This window comes from Xiphias gladius, chromosome 11, assembly GCF_016859285.1.
Source record: "Xiphias gladius isolate SHS-SW01 ecotype Sanya breed wild chromosome 11, ASM1685928v1, whole genome shotgun sequence".
Lineage (NCBI taxonomy): Eukaryota > Metazoa > Chordata > Actinopteri > Istiophoriformes > Xiphiidae > Xiphias > Xiphias gladius.
In genome coordinates this window covers 23,904,151-23,929,908 of record NC_053410.1, presented here as the reverse complement: position 1 = coordinate 23,929,908, position 25,758 = coordinate 23,904,151, and the positions used below count along the sequence as shown (strand labels likewise).

Genomic DNA, 25,758 nt, shown 5'->3' with positions numbered 1-25,758 from the left:
GGCTGCGGAGCCGACTAGCACGTTATGATCCGGGGCCATCGCTCCTAAATAACATTGTTACTGCTCGTTTTCCATTTCCCGACGAGTCGCCCGAGATGAGAGAGCGTCGTCCTCGCGTGCCTTGCAGGGAGAGAGGCTAAAACACGTAGCCGCTGTTTTCCAGTGAAACAATCATTCCCGAAACGAGGAGTGCGAGATTACTTTACTTTAGACTCGAACATTATTGCAGGAGAGAGTACGGAACATTTTAGGATCGTGATGTGTCTAAAACCAGGGCAAAGAACAGACACCTACCACCAATAAGACTATAACCTTTAGTGCTTTTCAAAATGAAAGGTACAAAGTGCTTTACAGTTAAAAAAAAAAAAGAAAGAAAGAAAGAAAGAAAGAAAGAAAGAATGTGAAAATAGGGCCAAAAAAACCAAAAACAAACAAACAATAAAATAACAGAAATTATTTGGACAAAACCAAGAACCCAAGAGGTAAAAAGAGACTGGCCACAGAAATGCATGTTTATAAGGATGAGTTGTGTTTTTTTTTTTTTTTTTTTTGGTTTTTTTTTGGGGGGGGGGGTGAAAAAAGGAAGTACTGAGGTAGAGAGAAGAATTTCAGCAGGAAGAGTGTGTCAGAGTTTTTGGGGCCCTCCCAGTAAATCTACAGTCTCCTTTAATCTTAAATCTAGATCAGGGGACTCTGCTAGCAGAGATTTGTTGCAGGAGCTGCAAGTGGCCCTCGAACGTATGCTGGAGCCAGGCCACGCAGTGCTTTATAGACAGTGAGTAAAACCTTGAAACCAAAGATTTGGAAAAATGGACTGGAAACCAACGCGCAGATGCAGAGAACCTGGGGTTACGGTACGCGATCTCTGCGGTGGGTTCTCGTCTGCGGCCTCCTGTGCAAGTCGAAGGTGTAACTTGGCTTCGCCACTAAGGCCGGGGAAATGTAAGAGGACACACCTCACTGTGCATCCTGGTGATTTTAGCGATAAAAAGTACCATGAAGTGCAAGAAGATCACTAATGGCTCATTACCGAGCGCCACAGAGCACTGCAAGCCCGCTGTAAGAACACTTAAGGGACAGGAAACCAAAAGAACTCTGATAATATTATGGGAGGAAGAGAAGCATACATGTGACCAGGGGAATATTAGTCAAAAATGACACTTACGACAAACACAATTAGACTATGCTGGAGTGTTTTAAAGTGTGGTTTTATAGGTTCTGCAGCTAATTTAGAAAAGTTTACCAAAGTTTTGTTTTGTTTTTTTTGGGGGGGGGATTAGTGTAAACCTAGAACTAAACAGCTACTAAACCCAAGACAAAGAAGGACAAACACTTTCTCCCATGGCAGTTTTGGGTGATTAAATCTTGCCAAATTACGGATTTAGGATTCATCTAGCATTTTATGAAAGTTTTGGGAACGACTATCAGGTGACAGTTAGGCAGTGATGAAAATTTTACATTTTAGCTCATGAAATTTTGTTCTAACGTTTCAGTGTCATTTAATGGGACCATTTTCATGCCGAAAAAAGTCAAAGTGCCCCCATAACTTTGTTCGCTGGGGACAACAATCATTTTTGAAACATCTCCACGGGACATTAAATCTCTCCAATGGAACTGACGATGATCAAATTAATTTTCTTGTCAGGATTTCCAGACTGGAATGGGGGAATCTGCATCTTTTCAGAGGTGGGCAACACAGAGTTGCTGATATCTCGTATTTAATAAAAAGACAGTGTTCCTAATATATTAGATAACAAATGAGGAATTCTGGTACAGGATACAAATCCTCACAGTCATTCTCTAATTGAGCTGTAAACTGAGTGTGAAATCAAGAATAGGGATGTTTCAGTAGCTTAGTGGTGCATTGATTCTGAAAAATCCTAGTTGAGGTCGGGAGTCATTAAAAGCTCTACCAATAAAGAGCTGAAATGAATGGCACTTTGAGAAGCACTGTACAAAAGAGCCATCAGCTGGGAACATTCCGGTCCACCCAAAGACAGGAACCTTGATCCTTGACATTATATGAGGGGAAAAACATAAATAAATATATTTGACACTCACTTTTCATACCAATAAAGTAAACTAAATCTGAGAGGGCGAAGGACAATGAGACTTAAAATTCCCATTGGTTTGTTCAAAGTATTTGAGTTCACTCAGCCCACCACAAGATGGCACTAAAGAGCTTACAATGTTTGCATTGTGTTTCTCATGATGATGATGTTGATGATGATGTTTTGACCATTGACGATGGACCATGGACATACAGGCCACTTCAGGCTTAAGGCAAATCGGTCACTTGATGTCCGTTGCATTTTAGGTGAGCTTGCCTTGTGGTTTTAGCATTTGTTTTACATTAAATGTTGCATATGTCCTATGCTCCAAGTCTGTGCATATTCTGTGTGTCACCTGGCTGCAGGATGAGATTCCTCTTAGGGATAATAAAGTTGAATAAATGAATAAAGTCTCTTTCTCTCTCTCTCTCTCTCTCTCACGCACACAAACACACACACACATACACACACTATCACATTTGAAGCAAATGAAGCTACTACAATGTTTTAAACCGGTAGTTAAAACCACTGTAGTAGTACCAGTGGTTGTATAGAAGACAAAACTTTTCCCCCTTGACATTTTAATGGTTAGAACAGTCCACGCCCGAGCCGCGATTGACTGGATAGCTACGACAAATCCTGGACTAATCAGGACTCAGTTCTTCTGCCACGATGTCGTGCTGCTAGCGAGTCAGCTGAGAACACAGTGACACCATCATTATGGAAATATTGTTTGCACTCACTTGCTGCCTTCTGCTCAGAGAAACCATAAGGGCACAGCGTACTGCTACATTTACATGGTAGGCATGTTGGATTTGACACCGGAACGTGGGCCAGTCCCAAAAGTGCCACTGACATTGCAGACTTGTGCTTCCTCTTCAGTTGACTAGTTGTACCAGCAGATCACAACGCCGGGTAGTTTAAAATGAAAAAAAAAAAGGTTCTAATTTGCAAAAGACTGTAAACACTTTAAAACCAGACAATCTCGTCTTTGTTGCTCTTTTTAAAGTATCGTGCATGTTCTGCAATTTTTGAGATTTTTTTTCCCCCCTTATCGTGGAAGATTTTTTTGTTTGTTTCTTTCCTTCATATAGGGTTAAGAACTACATAACTACACAATCCAATCTTTTTTCAAATATGACTGACTCAAATGCAGAGACCAATGCTGGATTTTAAGGGTTGGATGATAAAGTCATAAAGTCTGACAACATTCTCCTGACTCTCTGAGCTCATTATGCCACACATCAGCTTCTCAACATGTTGACAAAATTCATTATGTGTCACTTGCTTAAAGGAGAAACACGTCTGTCGCTGAGCTACTACACATCTACAGTTACCTAACCAACCAATTTAAATAAAATATGCTTGAATTACACTTTCCAATTAGCTGTACCTGCAGGAACACACAGTCCATCACTTTTATCCCATCCTCAAGTTCTTCTAAGCAGTTAATGAGCTGGGAGTCCCAGATGACAAATATGAATTTTTTTATGCTCTAATAATTTTACCATTCATGGGCTTCAGGAGTCCTGTTATTCTGCAGGACTCCAAAGGCAGAATAACTTGTGTGTGAGTACTGCACTCCTATGCCAAAATGCATCATGTGTCAAGTACATGCTTTAGACTGCATGCAGTCTTTTGTCTTCTAACGTGTAGGCTATCAATCACTATCGATGCGAGCGAATGAAAACGGTGAGCAGACAAAATGAGATTTGGTACATTTCTTCTCTGTGATGGCTAGACGAGGATGGGGAGAGGTTATCTACACCTCCATGTGGTATGCTGAACTTCACAGACTTGTATATAAAACTTTTTGTTGATGTTGTTGTTGTCAAGAACAGGTTTTCTTGGCCTGAAAGTTATGCAGGGGGAACTACACACTGCACCTTAGAGTAAAGGCGTTACGAAAATGAGTTCCCCCTAGTCACACCAGAAGGTGGCAGTCCAAGCCTGGGATTAGGACAACAAGGATTGGTCCAGATTCAAACAGAAACCAAAATATGACTCAGGACTCTACAAATGCAGAGCCGGTATAGCTGGAAATGAAAAACTGTTTCCTATCACCTCAAGTCCGTACTTATAACATTGAATAGTAAGCAGTGGATCGTTTTCAAATAAGTATCCGATCCTTTCATGATACAACTTCAACCAATGTAATAGTAATGCTTACCATGATGTGTCATATACAAAGCATTTTCAACTAAAAAGGCTAAAGGCTAAACAATATTATACAAATGGAAAAGCAACCAAACCAGACTTGTTTGCACTGTAACTTTCGTTAACTCTGTCCTGCTACTTTAATATTGCTTTCTTGAGACTTTCTCCATGATAGATTTGAACCATTTTGTCTTAACTTACAGCCATACAGACCTACTGAATGACAAGAGGAGTTGCTGAGTGAGGATGAAGACCCAGCTCATTTACCTGGAAACTTGTTCCCGCAAGTTTGATTGGCAGGAAATATTTCAAATCTTTTTCCACGGAAACACCTTTCTTACCTTCGGTCATAACATGCGTGGATCCAAGAAGAAGCTCGGAGGCTTACTATGTATTACAATGTGCACCAGTGAAACGGTCACAATCACAATCTCCATGTTAAAAATCGCTCTGAAGTCACCTGCTTCACAATAATTTGAGACCACTCTGTTTGAAAAAGCCATGATCTTCTTCCACACAGTCTTTTATTTGTAAATAATAAAAATGAACTCTTGAATATAAAACATACACATCAGTAGAGCCACATCTGTTATACAAACAAGAACTGTTGCAGTGAATACTTTGTCTTTTGTCTAGAATCGTGGTTTGGGAGTGGGGAGCCATGGGCTGTAAACAATCAGTATCCCTGGAGTAATACTGACAAAGGAAAGGGCAGTCGGCCACACCGCCAAGGGTTTCAACAGAAACATCCGCAAAATATGTCTGCAAATCCAGATTTCCCATTGGTTTTAGAAGTCCAGTCCAAACCAAGAAGAAAGTCAACTTTGTTCTAATTGGTTCTGCTAATTTGTCTTTAACTGGGACAAAAATAAAGGCCTATTAGCGCCCCTTGTGACTCGGTGCCGCTCAGCAGCTCGAGCACATCAACAGGACGCAAACTCCCCTCGACAAGACCGGGAATGTTCGTGTGTCAGCGATGTTTTGTTTGTTCATATCTTAAGTTCAAGCCGCTCATCCTGATTTGTATGTACAAGGTGTGCATGTGTGTGTGTTGGTGACGGGTGTACAGTCAAATACACTCTTTTTATATTCATATATCTATATCTTTATCATTTCTGTCAAACTCATAATGATACTTCATATACATTTAGCTGTTATACACACATTCTCTATCTCTGTCTCTAGCCCCGACTGTCTTAAACTACAGTTTAGATACCTACATCCTCAGATACACCGGGGGCTCGAGTATGCGCAGTACTAGAGAACAGCACTGTTGTTCAAAGGGTTCAAAGAAAAACTGAAACAAAATCATCTTTTTCCGGAGACTTTCTGATATGGATATTTAGACCCAGAGTGGTAGGCGTGGCCTGGGTGGACTCCCCCCCCTCCCTCCCTCCCCCTGTTGGTCCGCTCCTGTTAGGGGGCGAGGATGGCTTGGCTTTTCTCGGTTTGTATTCATATTCAGTACGAGCAAACTGTACAAGAACATGCAACATACAAGCTGGCCTAAAAGTATGTGGAACTAACACACATAGTCTAGTCTTTTTTTCTGTTTTTGTTTTTTGAGAATTGTTCGTTAATTTGTCTCGTCTTCGATTTTACAAAAAAGCATTGAGAACAAAACAAAAAAAACGAAACAAACAGAACAAAAGAAACGTGCATGCAGCTTGGGGCCGGGGCGGGGCATCCCCGAGTCATGCTGCTCCCTCTTACAGGGGGAGTTTGAGGGTTTAGGAAGGGGGAGAGACGGGGTGGGGTGACGATTGGGTGAACGGTGTTCGGGCGAATGTGACCTGACCTTTAGCGTCGGCCTTTGGCACACCATTGCTCGAAAACCAAGCATACACGTACAAAGAGGGAGTCTGCACTTTATGGTACCATTCTGAACTCTAGGCAAAACAAAGACAGAACAAATTATTCCAAAAAAAAAGTAAATTTGGCCTCTTTTTTCTTCCCTCTTTGTTTAGACAAAGACCAAAATTTTTTGTCCCACGTTTTGCCCGCATAAAGGAGTCAAGCTTTTTTTGTGCTTGCTTTCATATCTCACAACATGGATAAGAATGTGCACGTGTTTGTGCAGGCTCCCTTCGTCTAAAGGGGTTACCAAACTGTGCCAAACCACTGCCCTTCATGTTCGTCTACCACATCACTATTACCATGGTTACACCGGTGGAGATGATAGCTAACCTCCATGTCAAAGTACAGCTGAATGAAGCTGCGTCAGTTTGCCACTAACTAACTCCCACACATTGTTTAGACTACTCATCCCTGTGACCGTGCAGTAGTCTCTATTCTGAGTGGCTGGGGCGCTACCGGGTGGAGGACTCCACTTGGATCGAATGTTCTGATTGGGGCTGCACAAGAAAGTAAGATCAAAAGAAAGAAGGGAACAGTAGAGAGAAGTCAACAGAAACGTCTACTGCCGCAGGTCAGATGAGAAAAACAACGAAAGCAAAGCTTTGAAAACAAAAAGGTGGAGGAGGAGGAAGAGGGAAGGTGTGAGACGTGATTGTCAGACTCCAGCTAAGCTTTGATTGGCTAGTTCTGTCTCTCCCTCTCTCTCTTTCTCTCTCTCATTCCCTGTCTCTCCGTCTGGCTTTTCATTGGTTGGCCGAGGGCTTCTTGTTGTTGTTTTCGGGGCGGGTTCTCCCCCTTTGCTCAGCTGTGGTCCAGTAGCTGTGGTCCATTATTCTGTCATTTAAGGGATATTAGGGGGTTTGCGGTCGCCATCCGGTCACTAGGACCGAATGCCCGGCGGCGGTCCTGAGCTGTCCAATGACGTCTGAGATGCCAGTCGTGTGAGTGGAGCTAATGTAGGGTCCACCAATGAGGATGGCGGAAACAGTTTGTACCAGCCAATCACCGTGCTGGAGAGGTCCAACTCCTCCAATAGGATCTGTGCTACACCCATGAAACATTTGTGGTCCAATCGTCCATAATCACCCCATACTATCACCTAGAGGAGGGAATGGAACAGATAGGTTAAACTAGTGAGCATGGAATGAATCATTTCTTAACACATGACTGCCGCTATGGTTCTTAGGATTCATAACAACAGAAACTGGTCCTGGACTATCATACCATTTCGTAAAGTCAATCGGAAAAAAATAACTCATTGCACAAGGCTGATTTTGAGTGTTTTGGGGCAAGTCTAAGCCAAGCCTCAAGTATTTCATTTACTTCAACTCTTAAACAAGTGTCAAGTCATCATGATGAGCCCAAGTCAAATCTTAAGTATTTCAAGACAAGTTCTGGCCAATTTTCAAGTTATCTGAGACAAGCCCGAGTCAAGTCATAAGTCTTTTCAGACAAGTCAGTCAGTCTCAAGTCATTTGAAACAATTCCAATGCAGGACTCAAGTCAAGTTATCAGAGTCAAGTTAGGTCTCAAGTCTTTTGAGATGCTTCCAGGTCAAGTCTTAAGACATTCCAAACACATCCAAGTTAAGTCTAAAGTCATTTGAGATAAGTCTGAGACAAGTTTTTAGGAAGTGAAGCGTCAAGTTATACAATTTTCACAGCACCTACATCTATTGAAGTCTAAAGGCCTCATATTGGTGACTTAAGTCTGACTCGTCTGTAGCTCTGGCACAGAGACAATTACACGACAATGTGGTAGTTTTCTGTCAAACCATGACCTAAAAGCTTTCTCTCTAACTAGCTATGACATTATTCAAAACGAGTTTTTATTTCTTTTTTTATGGACATTCTAATTACAAAGTGAGCAATGGTTGGTCTGTTTGAGACTAGCATTACTAGGTACACCCTCCCACACATCCACAGAAACACCCACACACAGAATATTACCTGAAGCACCTTGCCCTGGGGACTCTCGTCAAAGAGCAGGTGCTGCTGGTAGAGAGGCTCCAGAGTCTTTCGTGCAATCTTGGTTTTCTTTTTGGCTTTACAAGTTCCATTATCCAGCAGGTACACCTTGACATAGGGAGCTGGGGATGGAGGAGTGGGGTTAAGGAGGAAAATGAGAGAAAGAGGGAGGACAGAAAGAAAGTGGGAGGTTGGGAGGAGATATATATGGAGATGGGGAGAGCAGACAGAGTAGTGGGAAGAGGGAGAGGGAGAAACTTTGTTGGGTTGTGCATGTGTTTGAATTTGATATTTAAGTCTGAGTAAAACAAATGAATCGCATGACTTCAAGTTGCATCAGGCGGAATTTGGCTTTCACTGTTTCATTTTCAGATTTGAATAAATGTGCGTTACCTGGAAGGGATTTGGAGCCTGGTTTTGGGGTAAGGCCTCGTGCCCTGATCACCTCCACTTCCAGCTGGCCTTTCTTATCCATCAAACCAATCTGGACATCACCTGTATATGTAGGAGACATGTGTAAACACAACTGATTATGCAAACATTCACACAATATAAAACTATCAGAGACTACCAAAAAAACCTTCTGGACAAAGCAGCACCTACCTAGTATATCTATAGATAAACAGAAGGTGCTTTTCTTTTATCTTCACATTTAATGAGGACAACAGAACCTGATATTTATAGTTTCTTTTCTGCATTACAAATATGGAAATGTTGTGTACAAAATGTGCAGTAGACCTGAAGGAGCGGTCACTCACCCATGGCAGGTGTAGCCAATGTTTGCCGGCCCACAAGCTGACCGGGGCCTAAACCATCCAGGAAGTCACTGAACTGACTGTCGGCACCCAACCGCATCCCTGAGAAGATGAGACTGACATGCACACAGAGAAAAATTATTCCCTGCCTTCTCCACACTATACTATTGACACTAGTAGTTACAACACAGCACAGTGTATCATGGCTTGGACTCAGAGCCTGCAAAGTTATAACAGAAAGTCTGTGTTACACACTGGGGGCATGGATTGAGTTTCAAACTTTATTCCTGACCTTGGAGGAGGAAAAATTAAATCTTATCTCATGGTATGTACCATCTGTAATGAAGCTTTCAATCATAACACGTGATCTTTATCCGCAGATGGAGTTAGCTCAGTTGTCATAGAATTGTAGATGTTCAAATTTCCACATTTTTTTTTTTTTTTCCTATCAGGGGTATGGAGTTTGAAAGCAGGTTTATCAGGCAGGAAGGATCTGAGAAAAAGACACTTTTGGTTGCATTATGGGAAAGGTAGGGCTTTTGGAGTTTGAGCCACAATTGGGACTACAAGTTAGGATATCTCAGCCTCTGCAGCTTGGATTTTGACAACAGTATTTTAATATGCCTCATGTGGGTTCCTCAACTTTTTGCAAGAGCAATATGCATGATGGAATACTCCTTTAATCAAACTATTACTTTATACAGAGTTCTGAATTTTTTGACACCTTGGGAAACCTCACTCCTTTTTGATGCATGCTCTAGCTTCCTCAGCTGTAAGCTTTAAATATCAACATAAACGGATCTACAATCAAACATCTATACATTTTGTTCGCAGTACAGTATTGTTCAGAGGGAAAAACCAATAATTACCTATTAAAATTGAGTCAGTTTTATCCATTGAAGGATGGAAGAGTAATTATTGTGTTTGGCTTAACATTAATTGTACAATACAGCTACATGCATTCCTCCATGTAGCTTATGCTGGGGTGATTATCCAAATCCCAGAGAAGACAATCGACATAACGTGCATTCTGTGTTCACATGTAGGTCCTGTGCCGTAGATTGGCTTGTGTTTAGTGTGCACATACTTCCCCTCAGAGCTGTAGCTGTTCATGCTGCCATCAGTCGACTCTCTGCTGGCCTGCCGGTTCATGGCTGTCCCTCCTCGTGGATACTCCACCGCCATGCCTGTCTCCACACTCCTCTGGATGCTGCTGCTGCCAGCCTTACCCACCTTCTTGCCGGCTAACACCTCTGTGGCAAACACAGAAAGGAGATGTTAAGACACTGGTCTTTGCATGTGACATTTAAACCAAGGCTGTTATCAGTTATCAGGCATCTCATGTCATACCTACCAAAAACACTAATTAAATCTGTATTTCTTTAGAAATTCAATATTAGGTTACAGGTTTTTGGAGGATGAGTTGAGTCTTTTTCCAGTCATACATTTTGTGTAAATTCAAGGTAGCAGTTTTGACAAGCATGATAACTATAGGCGGAGATTTATCACTCTGCAGGTCATCCCATGCAAATTAATATCCCATGGTTACCTCACTCTCAACATCTTTAACAATTTGAACACATAATAAAGAAAATACACTGCTGTACAGAACAAATACATGTACATCTTCAGGTTGCTAGGATAAGGCTTTGTTGATATGAACTGATTTTTTTTTTTAATTAGGAGTTTTTAGGTGGAAATTAATTATTTTAGGTGGTGAGGTCACTGGAGGAAGGTCTGGATAAAAATAACATGGCTTAGTCAATCTACTCGTACCTTGAATGTCTAGAATGTGTAAAGGTAAAACTAAGAGGATGAAGAAATCATAAAGTGTACATCCAACCATAAAGGAAGAGTTCAGCTCTTTTGAAAAGCCTTGTGTTTTTATCACAAACATAAGACGTCCGTTCAGATTTAGTTTAATTTTGTTCCTGAAATTAAAGTGGTGGTAATTGAAAGGCAGATACAGTAGTTACTCCCCAACATTCAAACTGCTGAGAATGTTATTTCTGACACAGCCAGGGTTCTTCTAGAACTGAGCCAACCTTTAAACATAATGGCGATAGGAGAGGGTGGAGTAAGGGAGCGTGCCAGAGACAGAGTTCAGGAAGGGCTGGATGTGCTGGGGACCTTTGTCTGTCTAACAAAGCTACTCTGCAACTTTTACTTGCATTCATTCTCTCAGTGGTTTCCTCTGTGCCGGAGTCTGGTCTATTTTGTCTGCACATTTGTGTCCCTTAAAACTTTTAAAAATGTATTTATTATTACCATATTCTTTAACATTTCTCAATACAATTAGAAAAACGTCAGAGAATTTACATCTAACAGCTGCTCTATAAAGATATAACCCTGTAAATGTTTTTCCTCATATATAGCATAGTGTTCTGTTTCAGATTATTATGCGCCTACGATGCACAATGCACGATGGACTAAAGTGCTTATGAGCATTACCTGAAATAAAGTGTTACTAACAATTTACTATTTGTCCTGTCTTACAGTGTCTGACTGCCCACCTTTCAAACTGTCTGTCTGTCTAACTATTGCTTTACCTTTCTGTCTGTCCACCGCCTTACCCGCCGCTTCTGAAATAACACACACAACAACAAAGCCCATAAACAACAACATCAGAAAGAACAGCAACACTGTGTGTTACAGTGTTAGTGACATAGTGGTTCTTGTCTATCTGCACTGAAGTCTCTATGTACAGTATGAGACCCGTGTGTGTGTGTGTGTGTGTGTGTGTGTGTGTGTGTGTGTGTGTGTGTGTGTGTGTGTGTGTGTGTGTGTGTGTGTGTGTGTGTGTGTTAATAAGTGGCCATATGTGATAAAAAATGCTTATCGGTCCTTTTTCCAAGGGAAATTCTTGAGATGTTCTCTGACTTTAAAATAAATGGTTACATATTAGTTTTGTGAGAAAAATATTAATAATTTGTTTGTATTCATGTTTCCACAGTAATTGGGATTTCTTGGTACAAATATAGTGTCAAGCACATTGTTTGACCTATTTGCACAATACGACGAGTCACCATCTCTGGGAACACAGTTTACAACGGATGACGGAGAGAGACACGAAGATGAACACATAAAAGTTTCCGAGTTGGATTAGAATTAATGACGTTGCTGTCAAAGGGCAGCTGCCTAGATCACCTACATCGTGACAAGTCAGCTTAAAATGACAGCAATGGACACTAAACATTAACTTAGTTCTACATACAGTCAGTTAGAGATTAAATAAACTAGAGATTAAATAAACTAATGACTTGTATATGCTGGTGATCCGTACGTCATGGTGAGTATAGAAAAAGGATGAATTATTTTAGCAGCCTCTTGTGCCTTTGACAGCAGTGGAAGTCAAGGGATGGAGGAGTGACGCTCAGTAAAGGTCCCCCTCTGGATTTGAACCTGGAACCTTGTGGTTCCAAGTCAGCACCTTTACTCCAATAGAGGCCAGTGATAATTTACACAGTGGAAGTTTAAATATTCACCAAAATTTAAATTTTACAGAAAAAAACTGCAGTTAGGACATGTTGTTGTACACTACATATTACGCTATAAGATTTATTGACACTGCATCCTCAATTTTAAACAGAATTCCAATCTTTTGTTTTGTGCTGCAAAAAGACTGAAGTCTCTCTGACCGTCTGACATTTTTTAACAATTTTTTGAAGTTTTGAGCACTGTATTGCTACTGGCCTACTCTGATCAATCGAGAGACCACATGTCACATGCTGACTGAGACATGACAATAGATCATGTCTTTTCAGCTTCCGAAAAAACAGGACATCAATTACGAGATATAAATTTTTCTAATTTTATGGAACCCACTAGAATGACCAAAGTCTTGGACAGCAAAGTTTGGAGCTAGCATCTGAGCATGTGCACCAAATTTTGTTACATTATCATGAATCAAATTTGATTTATGAGCGTTTATTAACTCATCACCTTGCTGCAGTGACATGAGGTGTACCACAGGGTAAGTCAGTACAGTGTGACATCACTAGTGGGCGTGGTTAGAGGTGCAAAAGATCACACACGTGACCACAGCCAACCATAACAATCAGTGATGCCAGGTGTGTTCAGAGGTGAAACACACTTGAAACTTTCAACCAGAGAGAGCAGTGAAACACTGCTTTTCAGCAGGCTGTGGTACTCTAGAAAGCCACTACCTGTAGAATTTGAAACTGTCCAGCTGGGCCGCCCCCCAGTGGTAGTATCAAAAAAGACACTGTCACCGACAGCCACTACCCTCTCTGATTGTCTCATTTGTCTACGAATAAAAATGCATGCCATTAGAATGGTTTGAAGATGCTGTAATCATATACTAATTTCCAAATACAGAGGTTTTTAAAAAAAATTTATAAGATCACCTTTCTCGCAAAACCCGCTTCTTCAGCTTTGCTGAGAATGATAAGCATTTAGCTTTTTTATGTTGTCCCTCATCTGCCAAGGGCAAAGGCTTACAACACAATATGAAATAAGTTAGATGATGTTAAAGGCCGGCCACTCACTTGGCATTGGTAATATTTATTTAGAGTAATAACACTAATGTACAGAAATTATTATTTTAGTGATTTTTTTTCTGTAATGATAAACACAACAACTTTCACTGAGGGTCTGTGGCTGGTTGTGCCATAAAGTTCAGGGTAGGTAAGATAAGAAGGTATTTTATTTCTATTTGATATCTTGTTTATTCTCATGTGATTTATTTTTCAACATTACTGCATCTTGGTTTGTATCTTATGGTTCATAAGTGTGTGTTAAGTTGATTTGTGTTGAGAGATCTGCGTTTGTGATGTATGATAGATAGTGACAATCACTGGAAAGACAAGTCAGATCTCGGGATGTATACTGGAGATGCACGTTGACCTTTTTTTTTTTGATAGCTGACAGTGGAGAATGATAAGTGATAACAAAAGATCAGTGATATCGGCCAAAGGTAGAAATTTCCCAAGATGTTTCCATATCTACTTGCTTATTTCTGCTTATGTGTATTCATGTCTAAGTGTGCGTTTGTATGATGATTTCTCAGACTCAGTCATTCTGCTCTCTGACCTGTCTGGCTCAGTTGCGAGGTACTCCGGCTACGTCGGGATGGTAGGATGGCAACAACACGTTGGCTGAGGCTTGAGCGCCGCTTCTTGATCCCACTCCCCAGGCTCCCCAGCGCTGTGTCTGATTGGCTGCCATCCGCGTGCTCCATGCCGTAGATCTCACCACTCACGCTGGTACTCTTCATCATTTGGCGGCCCGTTGCACGCATGGCCCGGCTGATCATCACAATTTATAAAAAATCAATCACATGATTTCATTCAAAATTCAGTTTATTTAATATTACTTAATAATACCTTTACTGAAAACTAAACGTGACTATTATGTGTGTGTGTGTATGTGTGTACCTGAAGCGTCCCCGGGGTCTCTCTGACTGGATGGACATGTAGCTGGTGCTACTGATGCGAGAGGCACTGCTGGTTCGAGAGATGGCTGACACGTCACTGACATCACTGTCTGAGGACTTATGGGAAACGTTTTCACTGCTCCTCCTCTGGTCCTTGTAGAGCTGCAGGAAACACATCATAAGAAATCAATCCTTTAATCATCAAACCATCGAGAAGGGTGCTGATATAACATCAAGCAGCTACAAAGCCACATGTTTTAAAGCTGCAGTAATTTTAACCTCAATAACACAGTAGATGAAACGTGACTTGAAAAGGTTTATTTGTAGTGACAGGAAATTATGACCTAACTCTGCAGTTCCCCTCAGTTATGCTTAGCATGTTAGCATCTCTCAGCACATTGTTTTGGTTTTTACAGCAGCAACTTTATTGTCGCACTGCTCTCATTAACCCGGTTTCCGGCCGCAGCAGACAGCGGTTATCAGTCAGGAATTTGATAAACCCACTATACACTACCTGCCAAGCACCAAACAGCAGACAGGCAAGGTAAATGACTAGCTGGTGAACACAGTGGAGATTCAGCTTGTTTTAAAAAAAAACGATTAAGGCTGCTTCATTTTTGAACTGAGGACAATCTTTGGCCTGCAGCTCTGACTGTTTAAAGGCTAATCCAATCAGGTGCAAAGTAGTTTTGGACTCTGCCCATTGATAATGCTCCCAAAACCAATCAAACGCCTATTGAGCCTTAACAGAACACAATAAGAGAGAGAAACATTTGTTTGCGAGGCTGGAATTTCCATGTTGCAAAAAAATTAATAATGTATCCTCATGTTTTTTTTATGCTTAGTAATTGCTTCAGGCTTAAAGGCACAGCATACCCAAACTGGTGTTTTCACTTATCCAGTTTGCTCAGTTTGACGTAGGTTGGAGCTATGCTGTAATTATATCAGGTCATCAAACAACTGGAATGATAAAGCTATAACATCTCCACCGTAACAGGCAAAAAGTGACTGACATTTTTCACGGCAGACATTTTGGAATGTCATAGCACAAAATGCACAAGTGAAACTGGTAATACCTGTGCTTTTTGTGCTAGCGCCAGGGCCCTGCCATTGTGCATGCTGACTCACTGGCTTGGCTCATTTAATGGAAGCTGTGCTTTTTCCTGCTATGCCAAGTCAAAATTTCTGTTGTGAGAAAGGCCCGTCGGACTCAGGGAGAAATCAGCCAAGCGCGGTCTGTATATCCCCGCAGTCTTTAAAGAGGTCCAATTAGACAAATAAGGGAGAACACATGTGTGAAATTATCTAAGGTGTGTAGGGCCTTTAACAGTTGTAACAATACTGTACCCTGGTAGTAAGATTAGAATATGTGAAGATTGTATTAGATTTTTATTTAATTTATATATTTTATCTGATCTTGCCCAGTCAATCCTATATGCTTCTAAGACAGATATTAAGTAACTTACATGCAATTTTGACATATATATATTGTAGAATTGAACTTAGTACAGTGGTCCTCTACAGGAATCCAAAAAATGTGAATGATTGTAATGAGACAGTTTTATCAATTATAGCACATTATTAATATTGTTATTATTAGTTATAAAGGAGAGTTCCCTTCATTCCATGATCACAATGTTGTTTCAGATACTTTTTCACCTTAAAATATTTTTAAGGTAATATTTAAAGTTTAAAAAGGCGTTAAAGGCATTCAAAAGCTTACCTTAGACAAACCGTATCTTTTATGCAAATATTTACTATTTAGATTTAAAAAAAAAATAAAAAAAATACGAAAGCTATTGTAAATCTTAAAATGACATAGCCTTGATCACCTTCTATCTTTAAGTATATCTTGTCTTGTTGCCTGTTACTACTTTCTACACATTTCAATCCACGTCACAGCATTACCTGCTACTTTTGGGTGTTCCAGCCAGTTTGTGCTGATGATGTATACCCTCAGATTTAAATCATTTCACATTCAGCCAGATAATGGACAGTGTAATGCCTCACAAAGACAGCATTGCCACGACGCATATAAAACAGTTCTGCTAATGACATGTAGACATGTGTGAAAGTCAGGATATCGCCATTAAACTGTCAGGTTTCTGTAAGTTAGGGATAGGAAAACCAGCCTGTATGGATTATACACTTCTGTATTTGAGGTGTTAGGTGCATTCTTGAGTGACTGGCCAATTGGAACCCATTCATTTTAGTGAGTAGTCTTCACCAATAATTTCAACATAATTTATTACTTCCTGAGACATTGCATGCAATTCACTGCGGTGTACTTCAGCAGCATTATGGCTCATTCTCTCTGGCTGGAACCCTCCACTCTCCTGATCAGTTTGTTGAAAGTGAACTGTCAGAGCTAAATGATTCCAAAAAAAAAATTTATGGCCCACCTCTCGTTTGTTCTTGAGGGCTCTGTCCAGGTCCTGTTGGCTGGAGGTGATGGCAGCTGAAACCCGGTTGGAATGAACCCTCATCTGGAGCTGACGAACTCGCTCCTCTGCTACCAGTGCTACACACACACACAAACACAGACACACACACACACACACACACACACACACACACACACACACAAACACGCAGACACGCACATACACACAGACACACAAACAATCAAACAAACACAATATACTCCAAATTAAACTGTGAATTTACATCCTTTCATCAGCCGGAAAAGTACATAGCTGTAACAGAATTACAATCCCACTATATCAGTTTTGTACAGGAAGTGACAAAAAATCAGAGGAAAAACACTGCAGATAAGAAAAAAAAATAGTTTCAGGTAGTGAGCATTCATTCAGTCATTACAAAGCAGGACACAGTAACAATGGCTGTATGTTTTTCACCACAGATTGAGGAGAAGACATAATGTTAATTATTTATAGGTAGAGAGGCATTCCCTAAACTTGTATATATAAAAAAAACCTTACATAAACCCTGTGTATATATCTCTATATAAAACCCTTTAGCCTTTAAGGCTGGGTAATATAAAGCGCAAAAAATAAATGATTATCACTATATTAATGAAGATATTTTCTGATATTGATCGTGATATGGGATATTTTTACAAAATCACATTTAAAACATTCCAAGTGATATTCAAAGCAATGTACAGTGTTCTACTGTAGTGCTTTACAAGAGACCTATCTATTCATTAATTTGGAGAACAGATAACATAAATCTGTAGAAAGATAACATGATAAGGTCACAATCACAGTACAATTCTGCTGAAAGTTGATACATGAATAATACTGAATTATCACCCAGCCCCAATTCTACGGCTAGAAGACCAAATTAGGTATTGTAAACTGACAGAGATGGCAGCGGAATGGCCAGTTACTGGCCAGTTTACCACCTAAGGTTAGGTCTAATCCCTTACACAGCCATGCCTGCCAGAGTCCCCTTGAGCAATGTAAATAAGCTCTTGTTAAAGCTTTAGCTTCCCCCGTGTGGATAATGTACAACTTGTAACAATTCAAATTTAAAGGGTCCAACGGCTTCCACTGATCAGATGGTCTGCTCTGATTGGTCATCCTCAGACAAAATGACCTACTGACTTTCTTCTGGCCTTTTTTCAGCCCCGGAAATAGGATTTCTTAAGATGTATTTATATCTTTTGCTTTATATGGTAAAGCATGGTTAGTCTAAAGACATGGCCATGGGAGTCTGACATAATGAAGAGGAGTCAAAGAATACACTGAAATTGCCTGTCTGGAAAGCATTGCATCAGTCCAGGTACAGCACAGGGAACATTAGAAAACCCCAGTGAACATCAAAATTGCACCTGTGACGTCTTTATGGATGCCAGGCATCTTTGCCTCTTACTGGCTCATCATGGTGGATACTTATTTTATTAATTATTCCTCTCCCAGACTTCTACATGTTCAAGCATGATTTGGTTCTACACATATACAGACAGACAGACAGACAGACAGACAAACACACACACACACACACACACACACACACACACACAAACACACACACACACACACAGACAAAGATCATCCTACTGTATACCGTACCTTGCTCTACAGTGCTGCTCTTAGGGGGAAGCTGTGGGAGTTGCCTCACTCTGCGGGCTGAGGAGGAAAGAGACGCACCACCTTGGAGCTGGCCCCTAACAAAAAATAACATGAAAGTGAAGAAGGCAAAGAAGAACACAACCAGTGGGAGGGAGAAATGTTGAGAGGGTTGAAGAGCAGAGAGGAAAGAAGAAGATTGAACAAACAAAGGATGAAAAGAATGGGAATAAAAATGAGAGAAAATGACATTTAACTCAATATGTTTGTGGTCCAGGGCGTGCACTGCAGCAACGGTCGCACGCTGGTCTGTTTTCACATTTGTTTGGGTCATTCTATTCAAAAATATTATTTTGACATTACAAATGGTTGAAATTCATCTGAAGGGACACAAAAAAGTTTGCAGACAAAGAGCTATTAACCAATGGAACCTGCTGTCATCCTAAAATTATTATCAAAGATAGAGTTACGTAAAAAATTAAGTGACAGAATATGGCTATAGGAAAAGTATCAGACATGAAAACGAAAGAAAAGCAACAGTATTTTGGTGAAAAATCAGTGTCAGCAACAACACATTCACAAAGCAAGGTGAAGCTCATATAGGGTTTGAAAGTCAGGGATCCTGTTGCCAAAAAGAGGAGCAAATCAAGATCTAGACAGGGAAAGAACACATAGAGAAGGTGATGAAAACATCAATCCAATCATTTCTGCAGACATTCATTTATTCTAATCCATTCTCAGAAAAGACCTAGGAACAGGGGTTATTCATAAACTTTCTGTCCCATGGGAATTAACCTATAATTACTTTGTAATGTCTATGTGTTTTTTGGCATGTTGCTCCAATCAGAGCAACTGCATGTTCCTATATAATAAATATTTAAATAAGAACAGAAAATGATTGGCATTTTCTGTGAATTTTCATTGTCCTGTTAAGTATGAAATGTTTATAAATGTGCATATCAGATTTTTTGTTTTAATTTTTTAAAAATTTTCTTTTTTACTTAGTTACATCACCAGTTATTTGCAAAAAAAATTCCATTCAAAATTGCCATTTTACTGGCCATTGACTCTGCCATTATACACAGAATAGGGTGAGAGAATAAAATGACTAGTGCCAAATCAGTTAATTATGTAGTGTTTTATAATCCCTTTACCCATGTGTTTTACAAATTACCCCATTAAAAATTTTTAGGTATTGATTGAGGAATGCTGAGACAGACCAATATATGCAAAACAGGCATTTAACTCCTAAAGTCTTGATACAACACTTACACATCACCATCACTAACATCCACATCCACCTTTGAATGTCCACACACATCCACGCAACACAAATACTGTACAGTAAATACACAAACACAGAACTGCAGCAGCATCGGAGGCTGTGTTGTGGCAAAAACAGGTCACGGAAACACACTCATACAAAAACTGTCAAAAGTATGTAGGAGTGAGAGAGACTAGCCCTGCCATTTTCCACAGTATCTACAATGAATGAAAGGGGATCTGCCTCTGTGTCTGTGGGTTAGACAGGGGACACTTATTCAAGGGGAATCCCCTTACCAAGGGGCTGAAGAGGGGCCTTCTTTCCTCTGGAGCCCCTTAATATAGAGGTGGGCTGGATTCTGGTATATATACACAAATGCGCGCGGTTACATGAGTTCCATACAAACCCAAAGCCAATCAACACAATGTGTAAGCGGCAGCATGCAAGAGCAAGAAAGTGAAGAAAGATGGGGTTAAGAAAAATGGAGGAGGGAAAAAAGCAACAGAAAAAACAAATAAAATAAACAAATAAACATAAGGTAATCCAAAAAGGGTAAAATGTAAGATTAGCAGATCATTTTGCTTGCAGGTAGTATTACCCTTAATTTCAGCATTTTTAACCATATATTAAAGTACATATATACTACATACTAAAGAGTGTGAAAATGGCTTGAGCTACTCTATGAAAGTTATTAAAGGACCAATATCTGAACATCCAACCACGTTTTCTAAAATATTATACACTAACATGTTTGCAAACCCACTGTATAATAACATATTTTAGGAGAAAAGGGTGACACATCATGTGTCATACAGAATCCATATTATGCTTACAAGGGCAACATGGAGCCCTTAAAAAAAACATATTGGGATGTGTGCTCCATATCTATGTCAGTTTTATATACACTAATGTACTACGATGTGACTGCAGGTCAGTGGATGGCAGCTTCAGCAAGTGAAGTTCTACTGATGAGTCATACAATCCGCACACCTTAACACAAATTAAAGTGCATTTATGGGGTGACCATGACCATGAAGTGACAGAGGAGATATCCAACAAAAGTTAAACCCAAAATTGTCATCAAACACACCGACACTGATGACCATAATTTGTCTGAATTTATCCAGCTAAGCACTGAATGTCCATATATCTATTCAAAATCTGCACCTACTGCCAGCTACTTCCAATTAATATAGTTAATGTTTACCTTTCAACTACCAAACAAGGTCCATGATTTATTGTGGGTCTATGTGAAAGGCCATGACAGGAAAATAGTCAGGATCTCTGCTTTAATCTAACACTAACTCGAATAGAGAAGGCTTCTTTCAAACTGGTGAGTTGATTTGAAAAGCTTCAAGTGATAGACATTTAAAAAAAATTATGCTGGTTGTGTAATTTCAAGCTCTTCCCGTCAATGACCTCAGACACTACCATTTGACTTGTGCTGGGCCTACAGTACACCCTTACCTGCCACTGTCAGTGAGCTTCCTGCCAAGAGTCTGACATTCAGGTCTTTCCAGGGTCCGAGGCTGTCTGCAGAATGGTGGATGGGCAAACGGAGCAATACAGAACAGAAAAAAAGATGGATGGATGGATGAGAGGATGGAAGAGAGCCTGATGGAGGATAAATCATTTAGATTTAAAAGAGTCTGACTGTCGGGGGATGTCATTGGCCTTATAAGTTTATGATCTGGAAAACAGGAAATAGGAGGCATGCTGTGATGCATGGTATGATGGTGATATGAATAAGGGGTCTCACATAATCATGCTTCATCTGTAAGTGTGCCTGTGTGAGTGCGCACAGATGTGTGTACACGTAAGTGTGTGTGTACCTCTTCTTTGTACTGAGATGAATTAAAGTCTCTTGAGTAGGAAGTAGCATCCATATTCTCCATTCATGGATATGAAGATGACAAAGATGATACATGCATCACCAACACACCCACACACATACACACAAACACCCACACGCACACGCACACGCACACGCACAGTCTATATGAAATTCTTAGTCATTACTAAACCTTGAAAAAAGAGAGACGTATCAAAGACTGAGAGGAGAAGGTGAGCACACATAAGCTGCGGATGCAAATTCCCTTAACAAAAAGTACACTTGGAAAGACTGCAGGAAGCAAAGTCAGCAAGGCAGGATTTCACGCCATAACCAGTAAAAACCACCATGAGTTCACAAGAGGACCAAACCATGAAGTAAGGAGGAACAAAAGCAACAGGACAAAACTACTCACTAAAATTCTTCAAACTATACACCAGAAAAACACCAACCACAAACTAAAATCCATACAAGCAACCTTATACGCAATGTGAGTGACAAATTATGAAACAAAGTAGAAACTGCAAAAAGTGTCACAAATAGCTTATGATTCCATCTTGTATTTGTTAAATTACAGTGAAACCCTGCATTTGCAAATGCAACTACAATTGGTTTCAAGAAAATTGTAATTTCAGTTATAAGCAAGTTTAGAGCAAAAGTTGAACATTTTGGGAAAAACACTTGGTTTCTTGCTGAGAGTTAGGAAAGGATTGATACCACTCATACCTGTCAATTAAATATGAAGATACAGCAGGGAGACACTAGCCTAACCTGGCAAAAAAACTTGAAATAGTTACCAGAAACTTCAAATGTTTCAACTAACAAAATTTGCCTCCCAGCACCTCTAAAGCTCTTTAATTTACACGTTATATAATTTGTTAATCTATACCTTTGGATAGAGTTAGGCTAGCTTTTAACTGTTGTTTAAAATCTTTATGTTAAACTAAGAGTAACCTCCCGGCTGTAACTTTGAGCACTTTATTAGGAACACAATACTAACACTGGGTAGGGCCTCCTTTTGCTCTCAAAACAGCCTCAGTTATTCATCACATGGATTCCACAAGATCTTGCAAACATTCCTTTGAGATCCTGGTTCATGTTGACATGATTGCATCACATAATTTCTGAAGATTTGTCAGCTGCATATTCATGCTGCCAATTCCCCATCTCCCGTTTTCTACTGGATTCAGATCTGGCGACTGGGGGGGCCACTGAAGTAGACTGAAATCATTCTCATGTTCATGAAACCAGTTTGAGACGACATTTGCTTGGTGACATGGCGCATTATCATGCTGGAAGTAGCCATTACAAGAAGGTAAGTTGTGGCCATTAAGGAATGCACATGGTCAGCAACAATATTCAGATAGGCTGTGGCATTTCAATGGTGATTGCTTGGTATTAAGGGGCCCAAAGTGTGCCAAGAAAACATTCCCCACACCATTACAGCACCACCACCAGACTGGACTGTTGACTCAAGGTAGTTTATGTCCATGGATTAATGCTGCTGATGCAAAATTTTGACCCTACCATCTGTGTGCCTCAGCAAAAATCCAGATTCATCAGACCAAGGTGATGCCTGTGTCCACTGCAGCCTCAGATTTCTCTTCTTGGCTGACAGGAGTGGAAATCAACGTAGTCTCCTGCTGCTGAAACCCATGTGCCTCAAGGTTGGATGTGTTGTGCATTCTGAAATGCATTCCTGCTCACAACAGTTGTAAAGAGTCGTTATCTGAGTTACCGTAGCTATCAGTTCCAACCAGTCTGGCAATTCTCCACTGACCTCTCTCATCAACAAGGCATTTCCATCTACTCAAACCAGCCCATCTGGCGCCAATAATCATGCCACAGTCAAAGTAAATGAGATCACATTCCTCCCCATTTTGATTTTTGATGTGAACAGTAACGGAAGCTCCTGACCTGTATCTGCGTGATTTTATGCATTGCCCTTCAATGGGCCACTGCATACTTGCATTAGTAAGCTGGTGTACAGATGTTCCTAATAAAGTGCTCATTGAGTATATTTAACTGACAAACATGAGAAAGATATGGACATTCAAGCATATTTCCCAAAATGTTGAACTATTTATTTAAAGGCGCTTGTATCTGAAAACCAGCCCCTTTTCTTCTGAACTAAGTTTTATAGAAATAAGTTAAATTATACTTGTATACAATACAAGATAAAGTCACACACAACACTTTTATCAGAATAGATAGAGCTGGAACAGTTTAGGCAGCAAAGTCACTACCAGCTATTCGCAAAATATAACTCTGTAAAGAGATTAGTGTTAGCTGCAAATACAAGGTAGAGCTTGACATCTGCCTGAACCCAATAAGACTCAACTGAACCAAGAGGATTTCAGTCAGATTTGAGAGAATGTGTTTCCTTACATTACATAAAATAGTGAGGGAAAAAAACGTGAGAATTGGTAATATATTGCCTTATATAAAAAGTCTTTCTCCTTTCATTATAATTCAAGAAAAAACTTCAGGGTTTTACAGTAATGGCATCAGATTTTAAGGCACAAGTCAAGCTCTAAGAGGAAGCAGTTGGGGGTCCACAAAAGGGTACCTGTCATCCTCAGGGGAAGCATGTTGAATAAGAATCCTGGGACTTGCCGGACGTCTCCGGGGCAGGGAACGTGACAAAGATTTTCTATGTGTACACATACAAAATATATCACCCATATGACCAAATCAGTAAGCCTTTACAAAATCACAAAGCCATACTATTCCAGTATTAGTCATGCACATAGTGAAAAGATGCCTAAGTCTCTTTGTGCCTCCATGGCTACGAGTATTTTTTGACCACTTGGGGGCAGTGAAACAAGCTGTAAACACAACATGGACATATTATCACCTCATAGAGTTGATGTGGCAAAGTTGTTAGCAAACTGTTGTCTATTTCCACAACCAGCAGACACAAAACAACATTAGCTCTAATTTGGACTCTAGTTTTCAGACTACTTTTAGCGTTGTTTTGGTGTCCACCCATCCCTGATTTTTCTAGCATGAAATCCCTATTTGTGTTTTCTTGTTGAGCCAGGAACACTCAAGAATTTCCTGGTAGTCAATACCAACAATAAACTGAAATGTGACTTCTAGGATGGAGATACCCACTCAGCGGACCAAGGAGTGAGGATTCCGATGCCCATGATTTACAGTGCAGTCACACCAAAGAGGTATCACTTCAAGGCCAGTATTGACAGGATGAATAAATACAGTGACCCACAACTCCTTCAACATATTTGCATTGGCAAGAAAAAGTATTTTTCTGCATTAATTGGTCATAAAGTGTGATCTGTGATCCTCATCTCAGTCACAAGTGTATGCAAATTCAATGTGCTTAAACTTACATAAACAATTGCAGTATTTTGTGTCTTTATTGAACCACACCCATTAAAAATTCCCAGTGCTGGAGGAAAAAATAAGTGAAACATTTAATTTAATAACTTATTAAACCTCCTTTGGCAGCAATAAGCTCGAACAAGCTTCCGTTAGCTTGGTTTAGACCTGCACAATGATGTATAAGAATTTGGACCAAGCTTCCTTACGGAACTGTTTCAGCTCATCCACATTCTTAGGATGTCCGGTGTGAATGGCTATCTTGAAGTTATTCCACAGCATACCTTTTGGGTTAAGGTCTGGGCTCTGACTGGGCCACTCCTAAAGGATGATTTTTTAGTTTTTATATTTTTCTTTGAAGCCATTCTATATTAGATTTACATCAATGTTTGGGGTCATTGTCCTGCTGCATCACCCAACTTCTACTGAGCCTAAGCTGGCACACAGCCACCCTGACATGATAAACTTGGCAATTTATTTTCCCCTCAATGATGGTGAGATGTCTTGGCCCAGAGGCAGCAAAGCACCCACCCATCTTGATGCTCCCTCCACTGTACTTCACCTTTTGGACGATGTTTTCATGTTGGTATGCAGTGCCCTTTTTACACCATACATAGAGCTGCACGTTCTTTCCTGACAACTTCAACCATAGTTTCATTAGTCAACAAAACACTTTTCCAGTACTGTTGTGGTGTTTCAAGCTGCTCTTTGGCAAACTTCAGGGACACAGTGAGGTTTTTTTTGGAGAGCAGCGGCTGCCTCTGTGGTGTGCAGCCGAATGGTTGCCCTACAAACGAGCTTTTGTTCCTTTTCCCCTCCATTTGCAGGTCATCCACTTGGCCCACACATCCTTGCTTCCTGAATAAGAGTTTCCGGTGCTCGCCTCTTGATCTCCTGCATCCCCTACCTGGTCCTCATTGTCCACAGTCAGACATCTCGATGGACTTTTTGACAAAGGCCAGCCAGCCTCAGAAGGTTACGCCACCATTCTTAAGGTGGTTGACAGATCTTCTAAGATGGTGCACTTTATTTCCCTGCCTAAGTTGCCCTTGGGCAAAGAGATGGCTGAGGTTATGTTGTCCTATGTGTTATGTTTGCATGGATT

General features: G+C 40.4%; 1 protein-coding gene across 1 annotated transcript in view; it reads right to left on the bottom strand.

Annotated features, from left to right (window-relative positions):
* Positions 1-6,815: 6,815 nt before the first annotated feature.
* The window catches only part of LOC120796276 (regulating synaptic membrane exocytosis protein 1-like), a 110,607-nt gene continuing 91,664 nt past the window's right edge, over positions 6,816-25,758 (bottom strand). The window contains exons 22-34 of the mRNA XM_040138910.1: positions 23,881-23,964; positions 21,313-21,378; positions 20,948-21,013; positions 18,208-18,314; positions 16,543-16,694; positions 14,184-14,344; positions 13,840-14,054; positions 11,337-11,369; positions 9,875-10,040; positions 8,791-8,903; positions 8,426-8,527; positions 8,015-8,154; positions 6,816-7,164 (exon numbers count right to left, since the gene is read on the bottom strand). Of these exons, the coding sequence (XP_039994844.1) occupies positions 6,946-7,164; positions 8,015-8,154; positions 8,426-8,527; positions 8,791-8,903; positions 9,875-10,040; positions 11,337-11,369; positions 13,840-14,054; positions 14,184-14,344; positions 16,543-16,694; positions 18,208-18,314; positions 20,948-21,013; positions 21,313-21,378; positions 23,881-23,964 (1,624 nt within the window). The 3' untranslated portion in view covers positions 6,816-6,945. The remainder of the gene's footprint in view (positions 7,165-8,014; positions 8,155-8,425; positions 8,528-8,790; positions 8,904-9,874; positions 10,041-11,336; positions 11,370-13,839; positions 14,055-14,183; positions 14,345-16,542; positions 16,695-18,207; positions 18,315-20,947; positions 21,014-21,312; positions 21,379-23,880; positions 23,965-25,758) is intronic.